The sequence below is a fragment of the Amia ocellicauda genome, chromosome 19 (assembly GCF_036373705.1).
Source record: "Amia ocellicauda isolate fAmiCal2 chromosome 19, fAmiCal2.hap1, whole genome shotgun sequence".
In the NCBI taxonomy this organism is placed as follows: domain Eukaryota; kingdom Metazoa; phylum Chordata; class Actinopteri; order Amiiformes; family Amiidae; genus Amia; species Amia ocellicauda.
Genome location: NC_089868.1, coordinates 15990689 through 16010197, shown reverse-complemented (window position 1 = coordinate 16010197; position 19509 = coordinate 15990689). Strand labels below are relative to the sequence as shown.

Below are 19509 nucleotides of genomic sequence, written 5' to 3'. Positions count from 1 at the left end.
GATGGTTGAACTGGACTTGAAGAGGGATTATCTAAGTGACATGAAAAAGATACAACTAAAACAATCTAAAACTAAGCATGCTTTATGTATATGGGGCTTATAACGAATGAGCTCATTACAGTGACATCAACCCTCTCTGTACGTGGTAGAGTTCATCAGGTCAGGGGACCGGTCTCTCCGCCCAGTGGGTTTGTCACTCTGCTGGTGAAGCTGTCCAGATCAGATGCTCGGAGGTGTGCCTGAGAAGACAGTTCCAATGTGAACGGGGCTCTGATTGCACATGCCGCATACACTAAGATTTCTTAACTGCTGATATATCTGTCTCTCTCATGATGGCTCCCTTGGGGCTTGTCCATGTCTCGAAAGCGTGAAGATTTTACAACAGAGCCACACAAATGGACATTGCATAATCCACGATGCTCCCAAGTGTCATTTAGCTTGTTGACACGGGGATCTTCCTCTGCATTACTTGGTTTATGGCCTGTAAAATGTAAAACTCATGGATTCATCTGTCATAATGTTCAATTCCTGCCTAATACACACATGTCTGCGGGAAACACTTGAAGCCAGGCAACCGGCACACACCACAAAGAGCTCATTGCATGGAAATAAGCCATTCTTTTATAGACTTTTATTCATTCAAGGCTACAACATTGACTTCAGTCATCAGCAGTTGTGAAGATTGTTTCCCCCTGCCATGTCTCATAATACCAAGCCATGGGAATATATGTACAGCAATTTTTATTTGCTTGTGCTTCTGCTCCAGTGGTTATCTTTCGAGTTGACAGTACTACCCAAAGGGGAATGGGACATCGCCCGTTACCAATGGGAACTTCTGAACACATTGTCTAACTAGTTAAAGCAGGCAGAGGCGGGGTCTGTCTGAGTGACAGCGCACAGTGGCCTATAGGAAGCTTTGTTAGACAATATGTTCATTAGTTCCCATGGTAAAGTGCAATGTCCCACCCCACTGTGGGTAGTTGTCTTCTTCTCGGATAAACCAGGTAGTGTGTTTGTGATCGAGGATCAGCTTTTTTCACCCAGTTCTACATACACTTTCACCTTGAATGCACCTGACTCACATCTATGTCCAACTGGAATACAAAACAGGGGCAGGAGTAAGGGCAAATAAGGAAATCTTGAAACGAGGTGTGACAGATGACAAATGGTTTTGAGGGATCCAAGAGTAATGGTCTGGAAGTTGGTGTTAGGATAATCTCTGGGGATGTGGAATTGAAGGTTTTAGACGGGGCTTTGGGGATTGTCTGACAGATGCTGCCCTTTAGTTGCAGTGAGCTATGAAGACAACACCGAATCATTTAATATAGTACACATCAGGCTTCATATCTTAATTGATGTCTCAATGTAATTAATGGTTTTCTGGTCAAGATCCAGCCACACTTTCTCTTGATTTGCAATTGATTCATTTTTGGCACTATGCACTGTGACAGTACAGTTTACAATGTCCGAGAGGACTAGTATATGCAATTAATCTTTTTGAGGAGATATCGGGAAATACATTTGCTGAATTTCATGATAGTCAATTGCTTACCTTCTTATTTTTTAGTTCAGATTTATATTATTCTGTGGAGATTTGTATGAGATGCCAATGTTCAGTTTTCATACTTGAAACCTCTGGATATAACAAAGCCTTTTTTAATGATCTCTTCAATTAAAAATACTGTTTGGACACTCATAAGAACATAAGAATGTTTACAAACGAGAGGAGGCCATTCGGCCCATCGTGCTCATTTGGTGTCCATTAATAACTAAGTGATCCAAGGATCCTATCCAGTCTGACTTTAAATGTTCCCAAATTTTCAGCTTCAACCACATTGCTGAGGAGTTTGTTCAGATTGTGACGCCTCTCTGTGTGAAGAAGTGTCTCCTGTTTTCTGTCTTGAATGCCTTGAAGCCCAATTTCCATTTGTGTCCCCGGGTCCGTGTGTCCCTGCTGATCTGGAAAAGCTCCTCTGGTTTGATGTGGTCGATGCCTTTCATGATTTTGGAGACTTGAATCAAGTCCCCACGTAGTCTCCAGGGTGAAAAGGTTCAGGTCCCTCAGTCTCTCAGTAGGACATTCCCTTCAGACCTGGAATAAGTCTGGTTGCTCTCCTCTGAACTGCCTCTAGAGCAGCGATATCTTTCTTGAAGTGTGGAGCCCAGAACTGTCCACAGTATCCAGATGAGCTCTAACTAGTGCATTGTACAGTCTGAACATCACTGCCCTTGTTTTAAATTCTACACTTTTGACAATATACCCTAACATCCCGTTTCCCTTTTTTATTGCTTCCCCAAATTGTTTGGATGGAGAAAGTGAGGAGTCCACGTAGACTCCTAGGTCTTTCTCATGCAATACTTCATCTAGTTCTGTTCCTCCCATAGTGTAATTATAGTGGACATTTTTGTTATCTGCATGTATTACCTTGCACTTGTCCACATTTAATTTCATCTGCCAGGTGTCGGCCCACAACTGAATATTATCTAAGTCCCTTTGAATTACCTGTGCTGCAGACAATGTATCTGCTGAGCCACCTAAATGTGGGTAGTCTTAGTATACTACTAAGATAAAAGTCCAAAGAAGATTATAATCATTCTAAGTACCAAACAATATATATTTTTATTTTTCCTAGAAATAAACATAATTTTAAGTTTGCTGTACTTTGGGTAGAAGAAGGAAGTGGAGTATGAACAAACAAGTGACATTGCTATTGTAACTCCTGTCTTTGATGGCAACAGAATATTTGATTTTCCTTTGGGCTCTGGCTTTAATGTAGTCTCCAGTCCATCACCACTGGGCTTTGCAGTAACACAGGCTTGGAAGCAATCAAATGTTGACTTCCAATTTCCCGGGCCTTGATACTTTGCTGAGGAAAAGGTTCTCTTCTCAGATTTGCTTTGATAATAAATCACTTTCCTTTTAATCCCTGTGGATGTTCAAGTAAATTAGGTTAAAAGCTGGAATAAAGAATGGGCTTCCTCAAACCAAGGTCTTGTATCACAGCCCTTTCTGATTACATTAGCATCTCTTTCAGCGCTACAGCAGACTGTCTAGTCTAGTTTTGTCCCGAAGCTTGTTTACCATTTTTTCCTTATTCATAATACTGCAACATGTAAAAAATATCCTTTCAATGATGTATTGTGCGTCAGATGTAATTGTATTAATTGTAATGAATATAGGTCTTCTTTCTTTGAGTCTGAAACTACTTTGGGGTGTGTGTTATGGTCTTTGTCAAGGTCTCTGGTCAGCTCTGTTTGATGCATTGCTTCACTTCAAAAATAAAAAATAGAAATATTAAAATTCAGTTCATATTAGTGCTTTAAGACGCATCATGCTTGGCTTACTAACAAGATCAATTGAATTGACTTGACACAACTTCAGTAGTTTAAGACATGTTAATGCAGTGGTTTCTTTACTAATTCATTACTAATATACAAGTGCAAGTCTTTTAACCAGTCAATATATTTCCCTTGGTGTACCATTTGGTTGCTTTCTCTCTTCTTTTGAATTCCTAAAGCTGAGAGACATCAGACAGACAGCAGCCTCAAGGACACACCCTCAGCACAAATGTAATCCTATGTCTTGTAAATAAGGTTTTTGAACTTTGACTAATAAATGTAAACATCTGTCAGGATGTGAACACTGAAAAGAAAAACCTTTGGCAATTTGCTAATTTTGCCAATCCCAACTTGTTGTCAGTTATCTATTTTTAACAGGAGACTCTTCAACCAGACCTCTGTAGGCAATTAAAACAGGAGATACTACAGGACATCCTTTTAAATGTGCTGTTCTGTGAGAATATTTCAGTTATTCTGGTAATAACAGAAAGAAAGCGATTCAGTCATCTGCAGGACAAATTGATTTTTGACTAATATTGTACAAAACCCTGACCTTTGCTAATTAATAATTGAAAACACCAGTTGTCATTAATTTAGTCTACAGAAAATTCGGTATTTCTTCTATCATATTTCTGAAGAGGTGGTAGCAATGTGTGGTAGAATAAAAAGCATTATTACAAATTTCAAAGTGGCACCTCAGGGTTAATGCATTCAGTTTGAACATGCCTGAATTTCTAAATAAGAAATCAACATAGAATGCAATTCCCAGGGGTTTTGATTTTAAGTGCTTTCAGACTAAACCTGTTTAAATTAATGTAAGTAATCATTTAAATGTTTTAATGAAGCTCAAGGTTAACATTAGCTCTTGAGCAATGAATTAATGATTATAATGCTTACTGCATTACGTGTTTTTGTTGTGCATTTGAGATCCTATATTATTTCTTTAAGAGATATTGTTTTAATATAATAGTCTTGCTGAGAAGTACAGAGTAGTGTAATTTTATTAAAGGAAATGGTTAATTAAAGTAAAATACAGAATGAGTTCAACTTGCTATTTATATCCACAAAACCTTCGATGCTCCCTCTGCTTCACATATATTGCATGCCTCTGGTCGACTGAACTTTCCCAAAATACTAATTTAGATGATGTTTGTGGTCTTGAGTGTCACCAACAAACTTTTTCTGTCGGTGCTTACACTTGGTGGGTCAAAAGGTGAAAGTCTGATTTGAGTTTGGCATATTTTATATAGTGTCATAATATTGTATGGCTTTGTGTTGTACTGCAATGATCTTGACCTTGTTTTTATTTATATAAAACTCTTCCTCAGGGTTGTGTGGTTTTTGTTCTTTGCTTTTCAAAAACAAAAAAAATGAAAAGAAAAAAAAATCACTGGGGTGAATTGTCACTACAGAAAGAAACAGCCTTGAGCTACAGTTTGAAACCTGACTGAGATTTCTTCCGACTAATGTCACTTTGCAACGGCTGAAATATTGTTTCTGCAAGATGGTGTCGTCTATTTTCTATGGGAAAATTAAAACAAAAAGTATGCTTTATGTAATAGAATATGCAAAACACAAAATGATCGAAACACAGATGGAAGAGTATGTCAGGATGATTATAATCAAGTGGTTTTCTGCTGGTTAACTGCTGCTTTTAGAACAGGGAGTTTATTTTGTATGCATCGGCCATACACAATGATTCCACATGAAAAAAAATATAAATACATATTTTGCATAGGTTAAAGCAATTAAAAACATTAATTCAATAATATTAACAATAGTATAATAAAGAAGAAGGTGAAGAACACTTAGATACTGTAGCTTGCGAGATATTGACTCCATCAATTACATTCATTTTTACTATTCATTAACCAGTATACTGGAAGTTGATTGGGAGTTTTGCATACCCAATGACCCCTGCACCATTGTTTATAGAGGGAGTGACAAAACTCTCCTGTATTTATTAAACTACAAGTAACATAAGACTGAGAAATAGTGGGCTGTGATATGGAAAAAATAAGAGATTGAAGCAGTCAGAGCTATTCCATTACTTTAACTTCCAATAAACTCACAAACTGCAGAAGCGATAAAGGTAAAGGAACAAGCAATATTCAGGTATATAGATGAATAGTGCCAATTCGGACGTGTAATTCCAGCTCTGACTGAAGTGACTCACAATCAATATGCACTGAATACGGCTGAGGACACAATTATGCATTGGGCTTATGAAAGTGCATATTAATACAGTGTGGCAGTACATCAGTCTCTTGGCTGCCTTACAGCTTCCCGGTACTTCACCAGTGTTTGTTCCGAGGGTAGAAAACCCACATTTACTGTTATGTCATAGCATATTGCATATTGTACTCATTGTAGCCCATCTCTATATAGTTTTCCTTATATGGTGCTTTTGTAAAATATTTTACTTCCATTAAAATAAGGAAAACGTCACATTTTCAGTAAAACTGCAGAGTCATTTCAGCATTGATTGAAGGTCTTTATTTACTATCTTGCCTGTTACACTTTCCTGTCTTTTGTTTATGCTTCTCACAAGCTGTGGTGTAATATTTCTAAAACTGTCTTTAATTGTTTATAAATTAACTCTGGGGGGGAAAAAAGTTGATTACACAGTGATCTTTCCTCCTTGTTTTGCTATTTTTATATGCAATCATCATAAAATGTGTAGCGCACGAACAGAGTCCTGTAGCATCTCAGCTCTTTCTTTCCTTACGGCGTATGGGCACAAACGTGCTCCGTGTTTCCATTTAAGATGTCAGTTATGAAACCATACAGACTGTATTGAACAACACTGAATCTTTGCAATCTTCAGGTTTAAATTGCTGTTGGTGATGACTCCTGACAGCCTTCAGCCAGCCTGAAGTGACATTAGCACATGAAAAAGCACTGTGCCTTAACTGCAGAAAACACATCAAAGGTGTCAAAACCTAGTTCTGTGCGGAGAAAACTGGAGGCTGAAGAAGTGTAAGGAGCGACTCTGAGCAGCTTGAGCTCCTGAAATACTTGATTTAATACCCGTTCGGAGAAATGAAACGCACACCGGCAGTCTTCTGAACTGTTCTGAATGAGTTTCGCCTTAAAGCACAGAGGGACAACTTTTTTTAACATTTCTTTATTGTGGGATTGAATACTTTAATGTCCCTGTGATAGCGGGTGAGGTTACGGTACCTGTCCTTTCTGCTGTACTGACATCATACATTTTGTCTCATAAACACCACTTGACAGGTGACAGTGAGAGCAATTCCTTCATTCTGTAGTGCGTTATTTCAGGCTAAGCTATGGATCAACAGAAAATGCACCTCACCAAACGGCACTACTCAGTATAACGCGGCTTACGCTGTATCTTTTAAAGACACTGGCTCAAGGTCACACGCCGCCTCTCAAAATCCTGAGCTGAGGGCTGTAAGGTTTTCATGTTAATGTGTTGGAAATAAACACTCTCCGTACGGCAGGAAATCGCTCCACTTGCCAAAGATAAGGCTCTCCTGAAAATTCTCCTTAATCTGGTTTAGCCGGAAACTGTTTTGTTGTTATTTAGTTGTGTTCGGCTTGAAGGCAGATGCATCCCCCCTCCTTGGAACGGCGCGCGACTCGGGCTTAAGTCAGACTGGTTGTTATGCCCATTAGATAACTTTATCTCTGCCAAATGCCAGTACAGATCCCGCTGTGAATTACCGAACTCTGCTATATGAGTTTGTGATAAGCTTGGTCATGTGGTTTGAATGTTTGAGTGGCATGTTTGAAACTTGCAGTATCAGCGAGCATATTCTTTAGCATGACCTTTGTTATTTTACACCGTTGACTGGAATAAATTGATTTTCTGACTTGTTAAATGTGTGTTATTTATTATATAAAAATAAATGGATACAGGGTGACATAACACCTGACTTATGTAAATTTGACTTTACATAAAATGTTCCCAAAGGCCCCATTATGAATATTTCCGAGTTACTACAATTTTATGTTAGATACATAAAGAGCAAGTGTTGTGTTTCTGACTAATGGCTCATGGTGATGATGGATATATATATATATATATATATAAACTTCATTATCCAATTCAAGAGCAGATTTTGCACACCTTTTGCACAAGAAATAAAACTTGAATGTCTTGAACTATTGTTTTGGTAGGAATGTAGTTTATGACATCATAGAAATAAATAGAGGACTGAGCATGTATTGGTAGTAGAAAAAAGACAAGATGGGTTAAATGCTTTTAGGGCCTGTTCAAATACTATCTGCTGTGTATTCCTTGAATTGTAACCTGCAAAGGGGACTGTGGGAGGAGACCACCAAAGTGAACATTGCTGTAGTAAAGATATGGTAAAATTAAAACAATACACAAAGAACTCGGTAGAAAAGCAGGGATAAATGCACGATGTCACAGTGATTTATGACAATATTTCATATTTTGTAGCCATGTAAATTAAATACAATATCTGTGGTGCCGCACTAAAATGCTATGGAAGGTAATTACCACATTTATAGAGCAATCTGTTAAAATGTCTGTACAGTTTAGGTGATAAATAATCTACACACTAAATGGAAGTATACATGAAAAAGCTTAATTTTGACGTATAAGGTGGTTCTGAAATGTATAAAAATACTTGCAATGAAATGGAATACATTCCTAAAATCAGTCCTCCTCGTGTACTATTACAAAAGTTCACGCTGTAGTCATTGTGAAACTGGAAACATCAAAAGTAAAGTAACCGCTCGGTCTATAGAAATTATAGAGGAGTAACTCGGCGGAGACTGCAAGAGACGTTATGTTAGAATACCTTTCAATTATGGGAATGAAAAGCAGGGCTGCCATTCACTTGGACTTTCTGCTGTCATTGAGTTTTATACTGAGCCTCAGATAATTGCCTTTTGCTAAGCTCAGCTAAGTCAAAGACAATCCGTGGCCACGATGTATGTTCGCTATTCAGAGAATCTGGCGGAAGGTGTTTTTGACTGTAGGTAATATGCTTGGGTAGTTTTGAGAAGATTAAACACACTTAAGTGCGTGACATCTTTGTACGTTTCGTAATAACGATCCTACTAATAATAACGGATAAAGACACAGTGGTGTAGTGTTTTTGTACTTATTTTGAAAAGGACCAAATTAAGCTGCTGGAATAATATGCAATTAAATTCTTCCAACTGATAATGAAGTAAAATTTGAATGTGACCATTACTTCACAGGCAACAAAGATCACAGCGATGGGAATTTTGTGTAGTATTGCCAACCAACTGTGTCATTGTTCAGTTCTAGACATTTAACTAGAATATCTAATGGAAAAATAAAGCAATCAATACAAAATAAATATGATTACGTTTGTCTCCAAGGTGAAGTTTGACTGTTCCATATTTAAAGAAACTCTTTTAAATGACCTTCTCTGATTTTATTTCAGATGCTCACATATGGCTTATATAGACATATTTTTTAGATTTGATTAGATGGAAATATCACAATACGCTCTCCTGATAAATGGCCCATGGAAAGTGCTGATTTGCTTTTAGTTTTCCTGATGTTCGTAGTATTACAGCAATAACTCTACTCCAGATTAAGTAAGAACTCATTTTGATGGGTCTGTATTTCCATTCTCTTTACTGTGACACTTATCCTACTGGGTTGTGAGCTCTACTGTAACTATAACATTATAAATAAATGTAGAGTTTAAAACAGATTACTTAACAAGTTTATCCCTCTCCTATTCATGTAAATCTTTTGTCAAAAAATTTCCAATTTCCAATTTAATTTAAAAAAATTAAGGATTAATATGAAACTTTACTTCAAGTCGAGAAGATATGATCTTATGCCAGCATAACTCCTACGGACCAATCTGTACAATTCTGTTAAGTGTCTTAAAAAAAAAAAAAAAAGATCTTACTACTTATTTTCCATGTTTGGATCTGGCACTGGAAACATTTGCCTCTGTTCCCTTCAGCAGCCATGGTTATGAAAAAAGTATGATGAGCATCAGTTCTCTGATGGTATGACTTTGAATTCCAGTGTGAGATAAATAATAAACGCTGGCACTTTGAAAGGAAATGATTTAAAATACTGATTTTCCACCTCAGGGAAGTGTCTGACTAATTATATCCTTTCAGCCATTGTAGCAGCTATAACTCTCAGACTACTTTGACAATAGATCTTGCCGCTTTACAAAAATGCAGTCGTGTCATATGCAAATCGGCGAATTGAGCTTCTTGCACCTTTGTGTCTTGCAGCCTCTCAAGCTTAACTGCGACGTGTGCAGTGTGGTGTCCAGCTCGGGCCAGATGTTGGACCGGGAGGCGGGCTGGGAGATTGACCAGTCGTCCTGCGTGTTGAGGATGAACAATGCGCCCACCAAGGGCTTCGAGACGGACGTGGGCAGGAGGACCACGCTCAGGGTGGTCTCCCACACCAGCGTACCTCTCCTCTTGCAGAAGCAGCAGTACTTCTTCGGGCAGGCCAACGACACCGTGTATGTCATCTGGGGTCCTCTGCGCAACATGAGGAAAGACGGCAAAGGCATTGTGTACAACATGCTGAGGCAGGTGATGGACAACTATCCCCAGGCCAAGATCTTTGTGACCACGGAGGAGAGAATGAACTACTGTGACAAGGTGTTCAAAGAGGAGACCGGGAAAGATAGGTGAGCCCTTCTTTTGCACTCAATTTAGTAAATGCAACATTTGCTTTGAATGTTTAATTTGGTCTCTTTTTTTCGTTGAGCTTTTTCTGCAATGTTTGTTTACTTTTATTATTATTATTATTATTATTATTAGTAGTAGTAGTTTTATCCAATAGCATGCATGCTTATTCCCTCCTACTGCTCTGTATAACTATCTTCAAGCAAAAATGAGTTTTCTATTTATGTATAAAGTGGATAAGATTTACTGTAATTGCTTTGGTTGGTTTCTTCTTTTTTTAACAATGAATTTAACATTCACAGGCAAAGTGGGTTATATTTTCATTTTTTCTCATTTGATCACATTTAAATTCAAGGTGCTTGCATTTCCAGAAACATGTGGGTACATTTTCCCTTTTGTTCCTGCAGAAAGCAGATATAATGAACAGCCCCTCGGCACAAAAATAATAAAATTGGTGCCTATTTCTCCAGGACCAAAGCTCTGCATTCTCCCAAAAACGATCTCTGCTTGTTCCCCTGTGTGCCCTCCCTGCTGTGATCCTGGGGATGAGTGAATTTTGAGGCTATATTATTTCTGGATGAATTTCCTTATCTACAAGGACCATTTTGAGCACCTCATCCCAAATCTTGCCTTCATACACTTGGCAGTTTGTTTCTACAGCGCAGAAACCCTCTTACACCCTGTAGCCCATTCCAGTGATTATCATTTAATTGGCACCATGTGGTCGGGCAGGATTCCATACCATGGGCAGATCTTGCATGGGTCCATGCTGTCTCCCATGAGCTGTGTGTAAGACTGTGGACGAGAAATATAAGAAGGGAGAAAAGGCATACTTGTCAAACAATTCTGAGGAAATCTTAGCTGATGATTGTTATTTTTCATTGTTAATTTTCCATTAGAAGAAGGGTTTTATGATATTTGCATGTTACTAATATCAACCAGTCCTCTTTATGGCTTTATTTTACAAATGCATGGATCCCAGTAACACTTATCAAGGGGAGATAATGGAGTGTGGACTAATTTTGTTCTACTAAAGTGTTCAATACTTTAATCCTGTTGTGACATCCTGACTAAACTATTAACCTATGGGTTATGAAGTGCTGTTACATGCAGCCTTTATTAGCTCTTGAAACCATCCATAATTCCAGCTAAGCTCTTGTGATATTGGTGGCACATTTTCTTCAGCTTTGCAATGTTGTTGTTGGTGACATGCTTGTCTACAGTCAATCCCACCGTGCCATGTGTGGTGACTGAGTAAGATTCCCAGTCTGTGCTCTTTCTCAGGGCGTTTCTCACTGTGAATCTCTGTTACTCAGCAGTCCAGGGATTATGTGATTTTATCTTTATTTTGTTGTGGATCTGTGATCAGTTTAATGAGTACACCAGTGTGCATTCTTCTGTGTAACAAGTCCCAGAGAACGAAGTGTAAATCCTTGCTCTGGGTGAAAGAGAAGGCGGGATCTTACTAAGGAAAAAGATAAGGTGTATTGCTATGGTAAAACTTTACAATAACGAGCATCAGTTCTCAAAGACTTAAGTTATGAATCCCAAAGGAATAACATTTGAATGCCTCACGGACTTCCTCTGAGTTCTGATGCCTTAACCCCAAACCTTGTCTGTGACTCTTTCCTTAACCTTGCCTGACCAACCTTGTTATACATGTGATTAACAGCAGAACTCAGATGAAGTGTATACGTGTTATTCCTGAGGTATTCATTCAAAATTGGTGCCATTTATTGTAAGGTGTGACCATCACTACAAAGTGTTTTTACAGGGGAGTCTGGGGTTAATTTGGGATTTTTTTTTGGACAGGTTAGGTAGCAGCTCAGAGCAGTTCAAATCACAATAAAGTGCTCTAGTGCCCTAAAAAACACTGAACAAACCTAAGTTCAAAGTCAGTGATAAATCTGCTTTTTTATGGACCACAATGCGATGGGGTTGTCAGGGGAAACAGTTGGCGGCAATTCTAGAGCATTAAATCAGATTACTAGTACACATTCATAAAACCATGTGTGACAAGAACATGAGTTTACATGGTTTTTTGGCCATATTGCACATAATCATTTAGTTTTTTTGTTTGTTTGTCTATTTTGTTACAGTTTTGCTCGAATAGAATTAACCTAAATATTAAAGGCAGCACAACTAAAACCAAAAAGATATTTCACCGATAAGTGAGTATAGTTTAATTAATGATATTTGACTAAATCAATCTCCTAGTTTTGATTATATAGAGTAAATACTTTAGACGGCTTCTGCATATATCACTATATACCTTAATTTCTTAGCGAGAGACTGCTTGCAGAGATTAATGAACTCCACAGTAGTTGTGCATGGGCAGCATTGTGTGGAAGTGAGCATTTGGCACAGGAGGGGGAGAGAGAGCTGCCTTCTTTTGTTTTCCTGTCACTAGGATTCGGGCTTGTGCATTTTAAAGACAGTTGGCACAAACAGACACGTGGGAACCTCGAGTACTGCAGCCTGACAACTGGGAGAAAGAAAGTTCAACTGGTCCAATTATGCAAATAATTAGATCAAATGTGCCGTTCTGAGCCCCTGAGATCTCAGAGGTTATATTTATAATTCTTTACAGACAGACCATGAATTGAATGTCATTGTTATAATCCAGTTTCAGAAAGAACATTTTCTTGGGTAGGTTGAATTAAATGACTTATGTACGAGTGTTCCTGGGGACTCAATGGAGTATCGCCGAGGTCTTTGCATTTATGCTGATTTGACATTTAATAACATCAATTTCACACAATCCTGTACTCTTGTCACCAGACTTTATTAACTGTTGAAACTGCTGATGCTCAGCTATCTATATCATTGCAGTGCAAAGGTGACTCCAGCAGTTACTTACAAGTAATTAGCCAAAGAGGTTCAAGCTGTTTTCTTTGCTACATATACCCATTCTGAATTATCAACTGTTTCGTATTAATTTTGGCAAGAGTCTCTTTCAGAAATAAATGTTAGCATTGCAAAATTGCATTTATTAAGGGACAAGGTTTTGTTGGCAGTCTCTACCTGATTTTCATTAACTGGAATTATAAACTTGATTGACAAATCTCAGCTTGGCATAATTAATTGGCAATCTTGGCATAATTATGCATATTTAAAGAGTTTTGTGGGGTTTAAAAGGAATTAACTAGATTTTTATTTTTATTTTGAATCTGCTTTATGTGTGTACTTCTCTTGAAGCATACTTCATTGGCTTATCCAATTTGCATATTATGGACTGAATGTAAAGATGCTGTGTGACTAATTCTGTGTTTATGTATTTTTCAGTAGGAAATCACATCTGCTCACTTTGATCTCTGAAGTTGTTTTCATGCTGTGTAAAAAGACTAAATAATAATAAAAAAAAATACTATGAAATCTTGAAAGTAAATGCAGGATGCAATAATGTGCATATGCAGCATATATTACGCATCGTTTGCGGTCTGTATATATTACTGATGCCTGAAACGGGATGTTCTGTGATTTCCTGCAGAAACATGCAAGTCACATACTTTTTTTGCCTGAGAAATGTGTTCCACCATGCATTGTATACAAGTTAATTGAATATAATACAATGGGAGGTTTTCATCTGTTTTTGATATAGGTAAGAAATCCCTTTTAAAGAAATCTGAACGAATCCCTGATTATCTGATTAATCACTCATAGAAGGATGGATATTTACATTTAAATTTTTTCAGGCTTAAATGATGCCAAACAACAAGTGTAAAGTAGATCCATTGACTCGGATACATTCTTGTGTACATTTTGTTTGACAGGAAATTGTCAATAAGAACCATTTAGCAGTGTAGGCATTAAATACACTTTAGCCACATGTTAGTGGGCCACATTCATAGCTCTTGAGCTTGGAGTTGTTCTATATTATTTATTTTGAACTGATTCCCACTGCGCTCATGAAGGCTTGAAAACTTTTAGCATTTTCCTACACTGTGTTCTTTTTCAAAGATGCTACACAGGTGGTTTAGTTTTGTAGTGCATTTGCTCCTTTTGAATAACTCCGGCTCTTCAGACTTGACTTTGAGGCAGTAAGGAGTGAGCGGTTAATATGTTGCAATGTGTACTTAGGGATGTGGTTCAATACTTTATTGACATTGAGCGTTTGTCCTGAAAAAAGGTTGAGCTTATGCTCCCTCGCATTGTCCCCTCCTTGCGCATCGACATGCCGGAGGGGGACTGTGGAGATGAGGACAAGTGATAAAGCACATTCTCCGATTACACTGCAGATCCCACTGTGGAATTTTTAGACACTGTCCCGTAACATGCACAAAATAGTCTAATATATACATTTTAAGTAAAAGAGAACTACAATTACTGGTGTCACACTTGCTGTATTTACTTTGTGTTAAGGTTAATTAGATGGTTCAGCATTGAATGGTTGGGTGGCAGCCCCAGAAAGCAATTATCCTCCGATTAAAAGCGTTGCTCTTTTAGCCTTCCACATTAGATGCTTTAGTGTATGCTCATTCTTGTTAGAAAGCACAGGATTCAAACCACAAATAGGACCGAGGGTGAGATCAAATCAAAGTGTTTTGGGGTGGTGCTGGCTTTCGGTCATGAAGAGGTCATAATTCAATCTTCAGAGGTATGATTTAACTGTCTCAATCTGTAGTGAACATCTAACTTCACAAAACCGTGGATCAATAGTAATCAGAGACGGACCATCTCCTGTTGGCTCCTTCAGTGTCTGGATCATTCAGTCAATAGTCAACTCTGATCTGTTGTGGGGAATCATTTGATACAGACTTTATTTTGATTTATTTATTTTTTCTGATGTATCTAAGCAATCAGATGCTCTTTGTGATTGTTTTCTTCTTCATCATCACTCTCATGCTGTCATGGACATTTGTAAAGAGCTAGAAAAAGGAATTTGCCTCTCAACCATCTCTCTCTCTCTCTCTCTCTCTCTCTCTCTCTCTCTCTCTCTCTCTCTCTCTCTCTGTGTGATAGTCCACTAAACAGTTTACTAATGAAGTTAAAGTGCATTTTAAAGGGTTTTATTAGTGGGAAAGTTTCTTGTTAATGCTTAACTTAATTTGTACTAGTCAATAGCAAGATAAATACTTTAAAATAATGTCTCTGCATTACTGAGCATCACAAACAGTGGTTCCTACTAACTGTTAGTTCCAGCAGCAACTGTTGAATTTCAGCACTCAGCACTAAATTACATTCCTTATTCCATGCATTACTATTGGTCGAACTCAGTCTCGAATGTTTTGTAAAGCCAAGCCAATAATTTAATGCGATCTGCCCCACGTTATTGATTTTGAGATGTGACATTTTTTAATGTCAGCACTTTTCTTATTTATCCCCTTTTATGTCTGTCCCAGTTTCGAAGTGCTAATTGTTACTGAAGTCGACCACTGCCACCTTAATACAGCACTGAGTATTTGCTGAAATGTAATTTGCCTGGTAATTGAATAATCCGGTTGTCTCAACTGTCAATGTCAAATTACCACAGCAGAGAATGCCTTTTACAGGTCACTCAGTAGCTGTCAAATATGTATTTATTTTATTACTAAATGTTAAACAACTATCTCAGGGGACCTGTGGGATTTGGAAATGCCATTCAGGAATACCAACCAGGCCCAGATGTGGTCTTAACCGCCATTATTTGTCTTTATTTTTCCATTGTTACTTGTTAACTTTTGAATTTATGCTCTGACAAATTAAGACTGCAGAGTTGTGGTACATTAAACAGACATCTGCCCACAACTGTCACCTTCAAATTCATCAAACAGTCCCTGACAGGGTTTTTATTAGTCTCGGAGAATATCTCTGAAAAGATTCCTTTATTTCAAGTGTCATATTCCTGATTAAAAGCTGTAGTATTATAGATCTGTAGTGTTTGGCTTAATCGAGCACATGATGAATGGTTTCCAGAGCTAAGCATAAGCATCTGTGTGCCAGTTTTAATATAACTCCGTCTAGAGTTTTCCTTTCAGTGAAGCATGGGAGATAATAAGAAGAGAAGAGTGCCTTGGAGACAGCCTGCAATAAGACTCTCTGTGTTGTTCCTATTGATTGCTTCTGTTTTCTGCTCTAGTGAAAGTGCACGTTGAGCAGAAATATATATATATATATAATCTAACAAAAGTCGTTGTGGATGAAGTTTTAAATACTCACAATATGAAAGTTGCTCTATTTGTCAAACCCAGCAGCTGTGTTTTTCAATGAGAAATATCTAGGTGCTGCACCACCCTGCTAGCCTTCTGTTACATTATTATAATTATAATTTCTATTTTGTGTACAGTTTGTGATGATGCATTCCATTAATGAACCTTGATAAAAGACTAATTTGTTGTCAGTCCCCGGTATTTTAATTTATACCTTATCAAGCTAAGCAGGCTGCATTTGGAATTCAGTTCTGGGGCAGCGATGGCATGACAAATTTGTCTGCAATAAATTAAGTAAATCACTGCAGTAAAGCCTGGTTCAGACAGAATGATTTAATGCATAATGGAAGGAACTTGCTATAATGTGAGTTGTTGTTGTATCTGAAGGGAAAAAAAGAAAACACAAATTACCCGAATCTGTTCTAAATGCAAGCGGTGTGTATCACTCCATTTAGTGTTGGAACAGAAGGCAGCTATGAGGAGTCAGAGGGTTTGGAAATGATGTGAGGATGCCAGAAGCTGTGCCGAGACGGGGACCCTCAAGGATCAGCTAGTATTACAGGGCCAGGAATAATCTCCAAGCTGTTATCAATGGATTGGCTTTTTCTTCTTGAGAGAATGTAATAAAATTATCTTACTTAGAGTGTCCATTAAACATTGCCATACAGGCACCACTTACAGTGCATCTACTGAAGTTTACATAGAAGTGCCTTTTGTGTGATTGCATCTCTTATGTATATGCCTTAGAAACTGCCTCGGAATAATAACAAGATTTTACATTTAATACGGCGCCATTGAGAACATTTAATCAACTACTACCAGTTCCCAAGAGTAAACGTTTTTTTTTTTTTTTATGCCAATAGCAATTACACAGTGTGCTCGACTTTCTTTAAAAGCAGATGCACAATGAAATAAATCACTTTAATATTGTACAGCTATTTACTGGGCTTATATGATGCATATCTTTTATGAATCATTTCATGTGAGAAAAAGCATAATTTCATTTGACGGGGATGTTTGCTTTCTACACCAGAACTTGCTTACATGATGTTTCTGCTCAGTTGACACCTTCAAAGCAGTTCAGTTTAATTTAATAATTATTTTGGCAGAGGGAAGCAAAGCATAATCAATGAATAATGTTTACAAAAAGGACAAGCAGAATTTGTATTTGTACATACATCTGAGTTTACAGAGTCGCAAAGCACTCGGGGCCCCAGGAGGAATCCACATAGTCAGCTAGAGATCAAACAGAGAGAGTATGTTGGCTACAAAAAAAAGTCTTGATGGTGAACTTGACCTACATTTCGGTTATTGATATATCTAAAAATCAAGAGTTTTTCAAGATCCAAGCCCCAAGTAGCATATTTCTTCATAAGCACCATCCAGCAGCAGTTTGTATAAGGATCTTTCCAATGTGCAATAAAAAGTGTAACTTGCTTAAAAAAATAGTTTCTAACTGACTACTTCACATCCCTGCATTTATAAAAGATTTATTTAACTCTGAATGAATTAATCAACACACCTCTGGATTGAGGGCATTGCCATCTGGTAATTGACCGCATCGGGAAAGTACTTAACAGACAAGGTCAGCTAACTACCAAGGGTAATCAGGACTCTGTTTTGATTATAGACCATATAAATTATAATTTCTATCTAACCTTTATAAAATAGAAAGATTACAATGACTGTAGCAGCGGGAATAGACTGAGCCCAAAGAGCCAGTATCATCATTTTATGGGTCATGTTACATTATGACCTATTCCATACTTAGTTGACCTTTTTTTGTAGATTAGGTTGTCAAAGTGTCAAAGCAATCATTTAAAATGCTTCTCCGTGGCTCCCCTGATTTCCTCAGCTACGTGCCAATATGTTTCAAAAGTCTTTTAGTAAGTGACCAACCCAACACAACTCATTCTTAAAGGTATTTCATTCATGGAGCTTGTTCTCAAATCACATGAACACAAATCACGCCACAAACTGTCCAAACTGACAAGTAATCGTTATTGAAGTTGTGTAATATTGGTTGTTGCAGCTTCTCGTGCCTTAACGTCAGCAACTGCAAGTCTGATCTCATTGTCACTCCGGTCCAGGCTTATTCCCTCTGGATCCATCTTGGGATCTGCTTTGGAACGGAGCCATGTCCTTCATCATTGCACCACACTGTATGACATTATATATCATCTGAATCACTCCTTTATGGTACAGGATGTTTCAGACCGAGTAGTTTGCGTCTCAAAGTATGAGTATGTCACTTGATCCTGATCCAGAGATAGCTCTGTATGGCTTTCCATGTTTGAAAAAGGATGAAGTCAACCCTGATGTGTGCAGTATCAAAGATTTAGGAAACAAATAAATAAATGCTGCTTTCAGAAAACATTGTAAAAATACAATGTTTTAAAAATGACTCTGGCCCAATTTGTAGATAAGACATCGTTGCGTATTTGAAGTCCCCGATAAGCATTCAGGTGGATAAGCATTGGTTATGCCGAAGTGACCTTTTCGGAAAATGTTCAGATGATTTTGTCTGGTGCATATGAATTTACCTTCCAGCACAAACCCTCCCGCATATCCACGCTCAGTTTCTACTCGTACACAACAGATACAAATGTTTTTTTAATTCTGCCAACAATTTACAGAATGCAACTGGAAATAACAGCCTAAAACATTCTACAGCTATTAATTGTAACATAATTGATGAGAATATTATAAGAAAGGGAATAGAATAGGTAGCTTCCCAGAATGTCGTATTGTTTCCATTTTGTGCTGCAGTCCTTGGATATTGATTTGCTTATTCTTCATTTGTGGCATAAAGCTGATACAGTGTGAGATTTCGGGTGACAGCGTGTGTTTGCCTCTTCGGTGTGCACACAAGCACAGTGCTTCAATTCTCTTATCAGACATGCTTCTCTGGTAGTCCCGGTTTGTTTTATGCAGTCGGCTCATAAATGTTGTACCAGTGTGTGCTGTTGCCGGAGCAGATAGCGAAGACGTTGGGTTTAAATCACACTGTCATATAACAATGTAGATTCAGGGACCTGGATGGCCTAACTTACCAAAGGTTTAATATATTGACACCAGCAGTGGTGGTGTTCTAAGTCCAAAATACAGTTTCCTTTCTCTCTCTTCTGATCAGTCGACGGATGCCTTCTGTATCAAATAAGAATTGATTGTATTCCAGAACAATAATTGGTTTGGGAGGAAAGTGCAGCTGTGTAATGTGTCAGTTTCGATTTAAAGGGGCTTAATTTTTAAATATCACAACTACACTAATCCTTTGAATTATGTGAAGAAATTATTTGCATGAGTGATATATAGTGATATACAGTTTAATAAGCCAAGTCATGCAAAACTCGATGCCCTGTGTCTACCACCCTGAAGACAAACGCTGGTATGTACATTTGTT

At 37.8% G+C, this 19509-nt stretch overlaps 1 protein-coding gene across 1 annotated transcript in view; it reads left to right on the top strand.

Moving 5' to 3' along the window:
- st6galnac3 (ST6 (alpha-N-acetyl-neuraminyl-2,3-beta-galactosyl-1,3)-N-acetylgalactosaminide alpha-2,6-sialyltransferase 3) overlaps positions 1-19509 on the top strand; it is an 81289-nt gene that overhangs the window by 38277 nt on the left and 23503 nt on the right. Inside the window, exon 3 of the mRNA XM_066692040.1 lies at positions 9571-9980. Coding sequence (XP_066548137.1) covers positions 9571-9980 — 410 coding nt within the window. The remainder of the gene's footprint in view (positions 1-9570; positions 9981-19509) is intronic.